The 13,568-nt window shown below is 39.9% G+C and overlaps 1 protein-coding gene across 21 annotated transcripts in view; it reads left to right on the top strand.

The window, feature by feature from the left end:
• Positions 1-13,568, top strand: part of FGGY (FGGY carbohydrate kinase domain containing) — a 325,624-nt gene that overhangs the window by 273,387 nt on the left and 38,669 nt on the right. For 20 of the 21 annotated variants that reach the window (XR_008824735.1, XM_056356585.1, XM_056356584.1 and 17 more), the window contains 2 exons: positions 5,542-5,649; positions 9,011-9,072. Coding sequence is in view for 20 of the 21 variants with exons in the window: in XM_056356585.1 (XP_056212560.1) it covers positions 5,542-5,649; positions 9,011-9,072 (170 nt within the window). In the remaining variant the exon portion in view is untranslated. Of the gene's footprint in view, positions 1-658; positions 678-5,541; positions 5,650-9,010; positions 9,073-13,568 lie in introns of those variants that run through there. The other variant, XM_056356593.1, reaches the window with a different exon arrangement.

Below are 13,568 nucleotides of genomic sequence, written 5' to 3'. Positions count from 1 at the left end.
TGGAGACACCCAAGACCTGCCCGGACACGATGCTGTGCAGCCTCCTCCAGGAGACCCTGCTTTAGCAGGGGGTTGGGCTAGATGATCTCCAGAGGTCCCTTCCAACCCTGACCGTTCTGGGATTCTGTGATACTAGAATGCTGCTGTGTATCAGAGTCCCAATATTAGGAAGCAGAAATGAAAATGGCAGGAGATGGATATATAGCAGTATACCTTGTTAATATAATGATGCGCTTTTCAGGTAGTAGCCAAATTCTCCAATACTATTCTTGTAAGGAATTTGTGTAAGCCTGTACCAGTAACAGATGGTGTCAACTCAGGAGGAAAATTCTGCTGAAATTCATGCTTCCATAAAGCTGCTCTCACCAGTGTGGCGTGTTTTATTTTATCTTGTCCCTGATTGTCGTAACATTTGCATAAAACTAAGGAGGAAACACAAGCATGTGCCTGATCATTATGGCTAGTCTAGCAAAACAAAGCTAAGTAAAATAAATCTCACATTGCAACTTGCTCGTTTTATGGGATGGCTGTATGCCTAGGTGATTCTTGTCTGTGAAGGTCTGTGTCCTGTTCCACTCCTTGTACCAAATGACAGTCCTGAAAGCTGAATTTAGTTTGGATTAAAGGCACTGACTCCCCTGATTCACTTACACGAGCTGCACGTTAGCCTGTACATGGTAAGTAGTGCTTTTTTCCACGTAGGCTTTACAACAGAGGTGGGTTTCTTTTCCGTTTTTGCTTTAGAGGGAAAGGCAAGTGCGAAGGGCTAAACTAAATTAAATACATTACAGATCTCCTATTAGTGCCATTTAAGCAGGTCCTTTCATACTTTAGCTTAGTTCTATATAGCATTATATATTTTAAAGACATTTTTCATTTCTGTGGGCTGCCAGATGTGCTGCTGATACCTTCTGATCTTAGATAGTTTGACATTGATTTTCTTAGCACACACCAGGGTTGAAATCTGGTCTGTAACTCATCCAAATGATCTATTCATAACAAAAAGAGCCTTCTGGCACTTGCACCACAGCTGAATATTGTTAAACTGAATTCATCATTTCATTTGTTTCTGATTGCTCTATAATGTTTACATATCTTACATATTAGTATGAACTTTTATAAAGCACACACTGAGGTTAAGTCCTCCCAAACAGAACTTTTTTCCCCTTCTCCCTTTCAGAAGGTGTTGAACTCTTTTTTTTTTTTTTTTCTTTTTTTTTTTTCTTTTCCCATCAAATGAACAGGAATCTTGGAACTGCTTAATGCTCATCTCATCTGAAATGATGGGCTGAGCAAGCAGGAATGTGTGTGTTGGGCAGACATAGAAAAGTGACATTTTCCTGCACAAAAGGATTCTTCGCCATCCACAGATCAAATAACTGTGAGGTGGATTTGCTTGTCTGAGTATAATACTTCTGTAAGTAAGCATCATCACAGCTGAGGGCAGTAGTCTCTGTGTATGTTCAACTGAAATATTTATAGATGCTGCTTATGGCTCAAAGTGTGAATAGGTTCAGATTCTTCTCATCTCCCATCTTCAGATTCCTGCTGCATAATTGATGTGCAGAAATCATTCTAATGTCTAGCAGAGAATATCCTCTCTGTGTTTCAGTTTCACTATATGTAAAGAATAATAAACATTAATATGCCTCACAATAGGAGGGTGTCACAGGATGATTTTAATTCAAATAGAAGGCAGAAAATCTGAGGCTCCCTTTGAATTTGTATTCTAACTTTCAAAGAAGGATGACATCTCTTATTTGCTTTAAAAATAAAAATCAATTGCCCATAAATCTAAAACAGATGTTGTTTTTATACTAAAAAGATTAAGGATTTATTTAAGCTCATTAAAGAAAAAAAAATCATGACAACACACTGATCCTTCTATATCATCATAAGAATGTCTGAAGGCAATAGAAAGCTATGAAAAGGACGTGGTATTAGTGTAACAAAAATAGCTCTGAGTCTGGTAAATTGTGCTTATCTTCTGGGTTCTGCGGCAAACTTTGCACTATTTCTCCAACTTTACGCTTATGTCTGGTCATGTGTTTTAGTGGGATTGGGTGGTATGTATTCTCAAACAGAACTTGGACTTTTTATTATGAAAATACAAATGCCAGCTGCTGCATGGCTTGGAAAACTTAAGCATCGTCCAAATACTTCAAGGAGGGGAAATGGAAACCATTTGCTATTTGTTATCCATAGATCTATGGAAGAATGTTCACCCTGTTGCTTCCCAAAGATTGTGTGTCTGTTTTGGGGAGTATGTTATTTCCCAGTTTTCTTACTTTCCACATGCATCACAATCCAGAGTCTACAAAATGTGAATTAAACTCTTTAAGTGGAAGGAGGAAATAGGAAATCTGATGATGCCGTATGCAGTATGAATAAAGCCCGGCATGATAGCTGGTGGTCTTTATTCTGGTTAAAAAGCAGAAAAAAATGATAACCTAGTACCCTATGGGCTATATTCACCAGTGTGGTGATACGCAGCTCCCTCATTTGCTGTGTTTATGTGTTGAAAGTTTGCTGGAATGTGTACAAACGGTACTCCAGTAGTAAGATGATAAGAAAGTCTCAGCGTAATTTGAGAAGAGCCAGGACGGAAATATCCTGTCCTGGCAAATTCCTGTGGGTGTCCAAAGTACTAGGCCAGGAGTGCTGGCTCCAGGGAGACTTTGGTCTTTTAATCAATCTAAACCTTTCAGTGTTATCAGACTTACAGGACAATTTGCTAAATTGTGGACTTATGATAGAAGAAAAGGCTGGGGTTGTTGTTGTTTGTTTGGTGTTTTTTAACTATATTGTCCTTCTTGATTTCACAAAGCATCTTGTGTTTTAATATGCTTAGACTATTTGATTTTTCAGACTACACAGCAGTTGGATTTTAAGCTTGCTACATCTGGTGTAGCTAGATTCTTCCTTCAGAAATTGCAGCAGAGTACAGAGCACTGCAAAGTTTGCTGCATCAAAAATATTTTGAGATGCGACTTCAAAAACCTGGGCCCCTTCTGCCCTAAATGTTCCTTCCACCTGCAGGGAGATGCATTGTGTCCCCAACTACAGGATAGGAATGAGATGGGACGTTTGGGTTCTCACCATCTTCCATCACTAGTTTGGAGCAGATACTAACTGGGAATTTTGGCCGTCTGCTGTGTTCTCAGTAAGGTCGGTGATGTGGAACTGGTCTAAAAATCAGGTTATTTTAGGGTTTGCTTTCTGTTGCACTTCGTTTTGTTACTGAAATTGTAAAAGAAGGTTTGCCCCCATAGAGGTGTTGAAAACTCAAAGCTGTATTAATTTGTAGTTTTAAGAGAAAACAAAACAAAACCAAATGTCTTTGCAGTGTTTTTGACGTAGCTTTGTCCACTTGGAGTCATAAATGCCTTTTTAAATTCAATGCAGCTATTCTTGCTCTTTAATGGGTTTAGGCAGCCAAAATCTTACGCAGACACACAGACACACATGTGCACGCAAACATCTTTAGCGAAAGTAATTCAGCGCATTAGAGCTGATAGGGGAGAACTGAGCAAGAATCTCGTATTTGTTAGATGTGTTCCTACGAGAAATGGGGATTGCTTGACACTGTAGTGATGTAGTTTGAGGAACCAGTTTTTGTTGTTTTGTTTTCCTACTTAACTTCATGACAAGAATCAGCTGTAATGTAAGTTTATGGCTTGAACAGACTATTGTTTGTGCAGAAACCTCCCTGCTGGTGTATTTACTAAACATGTGTGTTGCACAAATGCCAGTAAACTGCATCTTGGAGCATATTCCCTAGCTGCTAGCAAAAACTCTTTTAAAGTTTGGTCTGTTTAAATATAGGGAGAATGTGCATCAAGTTTAACAGGAACAGGCTTGATTTTTTAATTACTCCTCAAAACTATTTTGATGTGAAGTCCAGGCCTTACTGAAATCAATAGCAAACCTTAAACATCCTTCAGCGGGTCTGGAATCTTGCTAATGAAGAGCAAGGTCTAAATAAAAAAACCCAAACATTGTCCCTTTGACTAAGACACCTCTTTTTTGCTGTTCCAACACTGCAAACATACAGACTTTTTTTGTTAGGGAGTTCTCTTGTTTCCTCCTCTTGGAGCATTTCCCACCTTCTAGAGAACAACAGCTGCAGATTTAGCATCCCATGTACATGGACTGTAGTGGGAAGTGCATTCATGCATCATACGATGGTGTAGGACTGCACTGCTGTTCTCTTTTTCCAGTGAAAAAGTGTTGTGTATACCTTGAATGGGTATACCTCTGTTGGTCCTGGAAGAGAAAACCTGAATCAGGCTTCTAAGTAAAGCAGGTAGCTTGCCAGGAGATGGATGACCTGTCTTCTCCAGCCCCTGCTGCAAGAATTGTATGTGTTCAGCCAGTGCAGAATACGTAACCAGTCTTTGTGGCAAGTACTGGGACCCGAGTTCCACTGCCCCATTCCCAGTCGTGTGCTATGCCTTATGCTCAACAAGGTACTGTACCTCCATGGGCTTTCTTTCTGAACTAGAAAGTAAGTCTAGAAAGTCTATCTAGTCTATTGAAAGTGAAACAGCTTTGTAAGTGGAAGGAAGATGCCCTCCGCCCTTATAAACTGGTAATTTGCATCTTCTGAAGCAGAGAAAGGAAGTGAACCAATGTCTCCCACATCCTGAGTGGTCTAACCACTAAAATATTGCATGGGAGCCTGCTGCCGCTGTGTACGTGGGTGGTATATTTGTATGCAAGCAGCAGAATACAGTCCTGCTCAGTTTCTGGAAGATAGTGCTTAGATATCTGCCTTGATGAAAGGGTTCACAGGTGTGAAGGAAGGAGTGGTTTGTGTAAAGCAGAGCTGAAGTAAGGGGCAAAATCTAATGTTTATGCAGGCAAATATTTCCTGTGGCTAACACAAGCAAATCCCCTTCTGGCCAGCCCTGGTTGGCAGCTTCCACCCGAAGCACCCAACTCTCCGTTGAGCACGCTGGAGCCTGGGCTTCCACTGCAAGGCTCAGGAGTTGATGGCAGATCTCAGGGACCTCAGGCCCTCTGTCAGCTGGATTCCCTCTCGAATCTTAACTCTGAAAATATACGGGATGAGTGCTCTGTAAACACTTGTTGCTTGTTACATTAGCTGTATTTTCTGTATTTCTGATGACAGCCAAGCAGAGTGTTGTATCCAGCTGCTCGCTCTAAGTAAGGTGTTTTTTCTGGAGAAGCAAGACATTTGCTTTTTCCCTGTACAGTATAACTCCTGTTTCTGAAATTTCTTACTTTCTGCGTGGCCAGACCCAGCTGTTCTGTAAATGGGAGTGAATGGGGGCAGTTGTGCAATCAGTAGCTGCAGCTGTGTCACGTCATCTAAAAATGATGCAGATGAGGGACATATTTCTCCACGTTCTCCTTAGAGTAAGTCTCTACCTATACCTCTCCAGTCATGTTAATAACTCCAGTGGAGGAGCAGCAGTTGTTTTCAGTATTGGACACTGATAGCTGCCCCGCATGAGTTGTGAAGTACCCACTTGGACAAGCAGTTTGATTCAATAGAGCTTTCTCTTGGTTTTCCAGATCAGTGAAACACCCATTTTTGTGCCTGGTGTTTGGGGACCTTATTTCTCTGCAATGGTACCTGGATTGTGGTTGAATGAGGGTGGTCAAAGTGCTACAGGAAAACTGGTAAGTGTTTGAAGACACAGAGTCCGAGATGAGAGGTTGGCCATAACTCCTGTTGTTTGGGATAGCTTCACCGTCAATTCAGACAGAGCACTACCTGAAACACCTCCACAAGATCGTACGAGGTACCGTGCTGCTGAAAGCAGTAGGCAATTAGTTGATTGTTATGCCACTTACAGACTGTTCATTTGTGTTCTGATAGGGAATTATACATGGGGCAGAGCATTAAGGGCATGTCTTCCTTTTATGATGGTGGTGATGATTGTTATTATTTCACAGGCAGACGGGCATTCATTCTTTAGTTTAGCAGGAGACTGAGATAGACTTCAAGATAAAGACAATTTTATATATATATATATGTAACATACTGTGTTATATGGAACAACTGTGCTCATTGATGAGCATAAATGAAAGATGTATGGACAGAATAAGAATACATTAATGTGTTTTCCTGTCTATATAGATACCGCATATATTGTCACTTCAGTTCTTTCCTTGAGTGCAATGAGTCTAACTATATTAGGTTAGTTTAATTTGTCAATAAAAATTAAAACCAGACTGGATTCTCTAAAAATGAATTTTCTTATTTACAGGGGTCAGTCAGAACTAAAATGCTGAAGTCAAATTTAAAGACAGGCTAGATGTATAAAACAGTATTTAGGCTTGAGTCCAAAAGCATCAGCAAGACCTTAAGTGGCTGCTTAACCCTGGAAGTTTCTAAAGCTCCCTGTGTGTCTCCCTGCTCAGTCTGTAGAAATACTGACTGCTCTTAAGGGTGAGCAGGTCCTCTTGAGAAACTCCGGGAGGCAGGCCCGGTCCTGTGGGTATCCTCTGTAAGCTCACCAGACATACAGGTGGGTTTAATCTTTCCCAAATTGCAGGCGTAATTGCTCGCTTACTCAGAGCTAGCACCACCCACCTTTTTAAAAGCCTAGTGATCGGAGTACACGTCCAGGAAGTAGTAGATTGGGGCATCACTGCATTTATACATTCCATATGGAACAGTCACTGAATGTGAAACAGAAATCATCCTGGATCAGGAAGCCCAGGCACACCTAAGCACTGCGCTGTGGGTTGGTGTTCCCTCCTGTGCCCTGCCCTTGGCCACGTGAATCTGACCTTCCTCTCTGTACAGTGTCACAGCTTCCCTAGGAGAGTCATGCCTCTTCCTCTCGGGCAGCCTCTGCTTCCCATCCCAGCCCATCGCCAGCCCATCCGTAGCCTCAGGGCTAAAGCACTCTCAGCAGGTGGGATTTGTGAGCTTTACATTTTCCAGGTCAAGACGGGGCTAGGACCAGTGTGTCCCATTTTACAGGTAACTGCTACAACCAGAAGTAAAATTAAATTATTGCTAGTAACACCACCACTTTAAAAGGAAAACAGCAAGCCTTGTGCGTTTCTCTGTAAGAACACTTCTGAGAGGAGATGCCTCTATGTGCTGAATCTGGAGTGGGTAAAGACACTTAACTAAGCTCTAGAGAGGATACAGCAAGTCAGTGTTTTTTCTTGGCTGGCTCAGGGTGGTTCTGCACTTAAAATGTACCATGGGAGATAGGGCATTTCAGAGCAACAATTTTTAAAATCCTTTCCATTCTAGTATCAGAGAACAAGACATTCCTGAGTCATTAAAGAAATTGCTGGAAAAAATGTATGGTCATGTTAGGACCCATAACAGGAGTCAGCTTTAAGTACTGTTCGGTATATTAGGGAAGCTGTCTTATTAAAACATTCTCAGAGTATCTCATGTGGTTTTCTTGAGGTTGTATGTACAAAAACCACATCGGGAGCCATAGGAGGAAACAGTGTATGTGCCCTGTGTGGAGGATAGGTTGCATTCATTACCTTTCTAGTCTTTAAGAAGGAGTATTTTTTAGATCCTGCTTTCTCATACTTAAAGCTTTGTGAAAACAAAAAAATTGGACATGCTTTGGGATTCTTTTCATTGCTTGATCTATGCCCAAAGGTGAATTATTTTGCTGAAATTTGAACAGTCTATTGAACATCTCAAAAGTAAAACTGATACACTTCCCTTTCAAAAAATTTTTTATTGCTACAGCTGTTGAAAAGTCTGTTGGATTTTGAAAACTGATTCAGATAGAATCCAAATGAAGAATTAAGAACTCCCATTTGTTTTGAAAAAGCTTGTTTGTTTGTGTATTAAATGTGCTTTTGCACTGGATTTTCAAAATTTATAGGAAGAAGGATGCTGCACAGCAGAGACAAAGGATGCCACGACATCGTCACAAACTGTAAACTCCAGAATGCAGGAGAGGATTTCTAGATACAACTCTCATGTGGCCATATCTTGACTTAAGGGCATTTCAATATCTGAGTTCGTAACTTCTGTCACATTTTTGTGTAATGTGTTTTCATAGCACACACGTATATGTGGTGTTTGTTTATAAATTTATTTATGAATTTGTGAGCTGTTCCTGTGTTCTAAAAAGATTATGCTAGATTGCAGAATTCAGGCTTGAGCTTTTTTTAATGCATGCACATGTTTGAGTTTTGTCTTTGATGCAAACCTCAGAAAGAACAGGCGTGCATTTTTTTTATTGCTGTGTTCAGATGTGTATGGTTCATTATATTCAGAAGGTTTTGATGCCTATAGTTATTGCCGATTATACTCGGTGAACTTCAGCAGCTGTAGTTTTGCCTCCTTAGCTTTTACTGTCACCTCTGATGGCATATTATCAAGAGGCCACAAAACCTGCAGAATTACTGTCTTAAAAGCCCATGTTGTTCTACCTGATGCTTTGTTTTGTGAATAATGATATCCACTCTGGAGTGAAAGGAGAAGCTGATTTATCAATTTACTATAAGACAGGGCTTGTATTGATCTTTCTTTATAGCAATAATTGCTTTTCAGGGTATATGTTTTGTTTCCTGCAATGAACATATGGAGCATCTGTCAGGATGACAACACACCTTGTGCTTTATTATAAGAGTGTGATACGGAAAGTTGTAGGGATTTGGGCCAAGGTGGTGCTCCTGGTAGAATCCCAATGAGGGTCTGCATGCAAGAGAACGGGAGAGGCTAGGGGACACGCTTTCAGGTAGTGTTGGACAGGAAAAAAGTCATCCTTTCAGCTTACTCTTCTGGCTGAGGAGCTGCATGCTTAGCATTTTGCCTATTTTTGGTGCAGCATTTGTTGTTTTTTCTTACTGTTTTTGAGCCAAATCCTGAATCCAGTAATGTCAGTGGGAGTTTTGCCATTGGCTTCATTAGGGTTAGGATTTAACACCTCATGAGTAATTTTGAAGCTGTCTTGTCTTTTTAAAGTTATGACACTGTATTACCCTTTTCTGCAACTGAATTTTTAAGATGTAATTGTCCCAAAAATTTTGCTTTCCTCTTTTTCAGATAGATCATGTGGTCCGAGGCCATGTCGCCTTCCCGGAATTACAGTCAAAAGCTGCAGCCAGGTCACTGTTCTTATTCCTTTATCATATACCTGCCTTACAAATTGATAATGCAGTCTATCCTTATTCTGAAATGGGAATTAAGTCTGATAGTGGGTTGGAAGTATTTACAAAAGCTTGCCAGGTAATTGCTCAAAGATGAAAGCTTTAAACTCCCCTCAGATACCTTCAGCGTATCTAAGTGGTGATATTAACTTACTGCTTTTCAAATTCTTTCATATCCAGTCCAGGGTATTTCTTGATACCATAGCATCAGCCCTGTTCAGCACTTTGTGCCTTAGGCTAATGATGTGTCTTAATTTGTAGGTGACTCTATTAAGCTCCAAGGATGAGATATAGCTTAATTAGGAATACATTATTCATTATCTTTGGAACAGTCATATGAAGGAAGGTATAACCACTGCATGAAAAACTCCTGCCTGGCACCACAAATAGAACAGAGAAGAAACCCAGGATGAATTTTCAGACAAAACTAAGATGTAGGAGTGAATTGGAGGTAACTCCAGGATTCCTTGAGCAGGAGGCTGTGCACAATGTGGAATTTTAGTTTGGCCTGCTTTAGAGGTGGATGAAGACAGCCCAGACACTTCTGTCAGATCTGGACTTTCTCAAGCTGTTTTGGCTTAGATTCTGTTTAAGATGGTTCACATCACTCCCAGAGAGATCTTAGCTGAACAGTTAGGCACATTGGATGAAAATGTGATTAACGTTTAATTTCTTTTTCCTCTTTAGATTAAAGAAAAAAACAGCAAACTTGGCATTTTATCTTCAGTTTATTACTCTAGTCTAAAAGGCAAGGGTCAGTCCTGGTAAATGTATGAAGCACAGGCAGTTACACAGTTGTTTTAGTCCTCCCTGGGGTTATAAAGCTACCTGGTTTCTCTGGATGACCCTTCCATGCTTTGTAGTGCCCAATGCCTTACTTGTTTGTTAGAGACTTAATTTGTTGTTAAAAAAAGTATTCCCAGAAATGTATTGAACTTCATTCAATATGAAATAGTTTCATGCTTCCTAGAATTCTCTTTGTTCTTTAAGAAAGGAAATCGGGAAATAAATCCATCTGTGTATGTTTGGAATAAGGATTGATCTGGGGTTTTTTTCCAAAATTTTGGCTTCCAGGCCATTTTTCCAGTGCCCCCATATGAAGCACAAGAGAAACAATTAGGTTAGTCTGTAATGCCAGGATAAACCATGCTTTTTGTGTCGGAAAAAGGAGTATAGAGTAGCCTGCTTGTGTGTACTAGGTCTGGCACTGAACTGACTGACCACAACTAATTTCATGGTGCAAAAGGGCGTGGACTGTGATGTGAGTAGGACACCTAATACAAAATACTGGGAATAGAACGCCGTGTTATCTGAGTATATGGTGTTGTAACTTTTGGTTTGAGTTTCCTGCAGTTAGTAAAACTGTGGAGGATAGCATTGATAAAAAGGGTTATAATGTTTTATAGAAAGGTTGATAATATTTTATAAAGTTAATTTGCTCAATGGTATTTTTGTAATGCTTTCCAGATATGCTCTCCTAATGAAATGTTTGGATAGCTATAAATTTAGTAAACAAGTCTCTTTTTAATTCCCCCATCCTCGTTCTCCCTATCCTTCTCAAATATTCATTAAAGCATTTAGTTTGAATAAACAAAAATCAGGAACTTTGCAATTTGAACTGATTTTTTTCTCCTTATTTCTTCATTTCTTTCTGCAGATGGAGCACAAGCTTCAGCCTTATCATAGGGACTAGTAGCAGTAGCTATGCAAATGTGAGGCCTTTTTTTTGCGAACAGTGTGGCCCAAACTTTGGATTATATGCTCAATTACGTTGTCATATAGTGAATAAAAACATAGTGTCTCCTTTTGGGGGATTGTTGGTGATGAGGATAAATTATTCACCTGGAAATAGCAGAATATTTCAGAGAATCTGGTTTATAATGTTTAGTATATTCTCTGTGCAGGTGTAGCAATTTCTATCTGTTCAGCCATTGCAAATGAACACTGAAAGAAAACAAAATGAGAATTCCATACTTAGGTGTGCAATTGCATATTACCTTGACTTTGCATGCTAGGTGCAGTACTGTAGAGAGTTAAGCTGGTTTTGTAGTGACAAAAAGCACGTGCATGTCTGGATCATTAAAAAATAACATCTGAGGTCACAAATCCGTGCCTCTTACTTGCTGCTGTCTATCACCTACTTCTGCCTTCCTAAACCTGTCTTTCCTTTCTCCCAAGCTCCTAACGCTGCTAATAAGTAGGTTTGCAATGGCAAACTGCCTGCTTGGGCGGCTGATCTCAGAAGCTTCACTGGGCAGACTTCTGTTCCTTCGCCTGTACCAGCAGCAAGAGTTTGCAAGCTGCATTTACCACTGTTGCGGTAATTTGTGGTAACTTGTTAGGGCGTGAGCGGCTTAGACGGACTTGCCAGAAACCAGCTCCTACTGACCGCTTGTGCTGAAGACCAGTCTTGTGCAATGCTCCCAGTACTATTCCTATGTTCTCTTCCCTTTTACTGGAAGTGGAGAGGGTTGAATTACATGAGGAGTTTCTGGACGACTGTAAATTTAGCATTTGGTCTAACTAATTGGCATACTCTGTGAACAACAAAATTGTTTTTTTTCATGCAATTCACTGCATTGCAGAACTTGCTGTGTATGTAGCACTTTTGCTCTTCAATCTATGTATTGTCTAGGTCTGTCATCTAGCCATCACTGGTAAGTTAAATCCTGTATAGGTAGGCTAGAGTAGAGGAAAAAAAAAAACCACAACAAAGAAAGAAATAATATGATAATTTATGCTTTAAAGTTTGAATACTTCTATTTCCTAGAATCACAGTTCTAATCTTCTGGAGGAAAAAGTGTCCAACTGTTTGACAGCAAAGATTATATGCCCTTTGGCATTTTGTAAAGTGCTGTTTTAGGACAGAATTTTCTTTCCTGTACCCCTCAATGCTCTCTCCCCATTTGAAGAGATGTCTCCTGAAAAAAAGCATTGGAAGTTACACACACGTTATCTATCAGCAATTCTGGGATCTTTCAAGAGGAATATAATCATCATACTTGGCAGTTCTCTGTACCTCTAGATGTTTTAGAGCCCTTTTTTTAGATTTAGAAATCTAAAATCTTTAGATTTCTTTTTTTTCCTGAAAGATACCTGCTGGCATCTTCCAGGATTCCTGAACAGATTAAATACCAACCTCTTGTGCCTTCTGAAGCGACGTTCCAAATATGAGCATCACCCTGGGCAAACTTGCATTGATTTCTTACTCTCCACTTTCAGCATTGTACCTTTTTAATAGCAGTAGCTTGTGCTCAACTCTGCAAGTCAGATCCAGCTGCTACCGATACCTTCTCATAGAACAGAAGAAGCTCCAGAGAGCTGATGGTGTAATACTATGTGTAACAGAAACATGGTAAACTGGAACAGGCAAGTGTTCAAAGGATTTTTGCCAGTCACTCAGTCCAAATGTAGTGCCTTGAATCCATGTCTACATGTATAAAAAAAAAACACTAAAAGGTGTGGGGAAAAAAAAAGTGTAATTCCAAGGTTATGTGGGTCTTCAGCGTATTTGGCTGAACTTCAGCCTCTTCTACAGTCCTGGTGTTCTGTCAGAGCTGCACGAATGGCTTATCCTTGTGAGAGTAATCAAGCAGGATGGAGATCAGATAGAAGCTGGGATGTCTGGTAGGTCTGTGGTTGAGTGAAGCTTTCCTTTCTCTTCCTTCAGAACAGTCAGGCCATGATTTAGACTGGAAATGAAATTACTTTGTCCTTAGCATGTATTGCTTATAGTGCAGTCTTTAAGGATGTAGAAAACAGGGCCATTTTTACAAGGGGGGAAAAATGATTGTGACCTCAAAATTATCATAATTCAGGTCCAGGAAGACACATAAAGTACATTTTAAAGTACGTGAATAATGATGTAAATTAGTTATTTTAATGTCTTCCAAGTGTACTTCATTTTGAATGATATCCTCTGATAGCGTACACATGGTAAGGTATAATTGAAAAAACATGCAGCTGAATGGTTGAATGCAAAGTATAAATATACAGCTGCTAGCAGGTCAGAAGTCAAACTAGTAAAGCATATGCCAAATTCCCTTAGGGATCTCATTAGTGCATGATTGAATATACATGTAGAGGCTAAATGGATATCACTGTTTGGGTCTACAGTGGATGAGACAATGACTAATCAATTGTAATTAGGGTTAGATGCTGTTATTGACTCACATGTCTAGAATTAAATGCCCCACTTAGAGATTTCAAGGAGTTGAAAAATATATATGAATCTGTTTATCATAAGTGTTTGAAAAAATATTCTGAGCATAATTGCAGCATTTTTAAAATGGAATGTCACTAGAGTCATTGCAAGCCAAAGCACTGAGGAATCCACTGTTACTCCTAATATTACTTTTGGTCCAGGAAAAAGTCTGTTGGATATTGTGGAGTTGGGTGTAGTATCTGAACTTAGACACGATCTATTTAGGCCCATGTTCAGCTCCTCCCTAAAA

Source organism: Falco biarmicus, chromosome 11, assembly GCF_023638135.1.
Source record: "Falco biarmicus isolate bFalBia1 chromosome 11, bFalBia1.pri, whole genome shotgun sequence".
Taxonomy (NCBI): Eukaryota; Metazoa; Chordata; class Aves; order Falconiformes; family Falconidae; genus Falco; species Falco biarmicus.
This window is presented reverse-complemented; position numbering and strand designations above follow the sequence as displayed.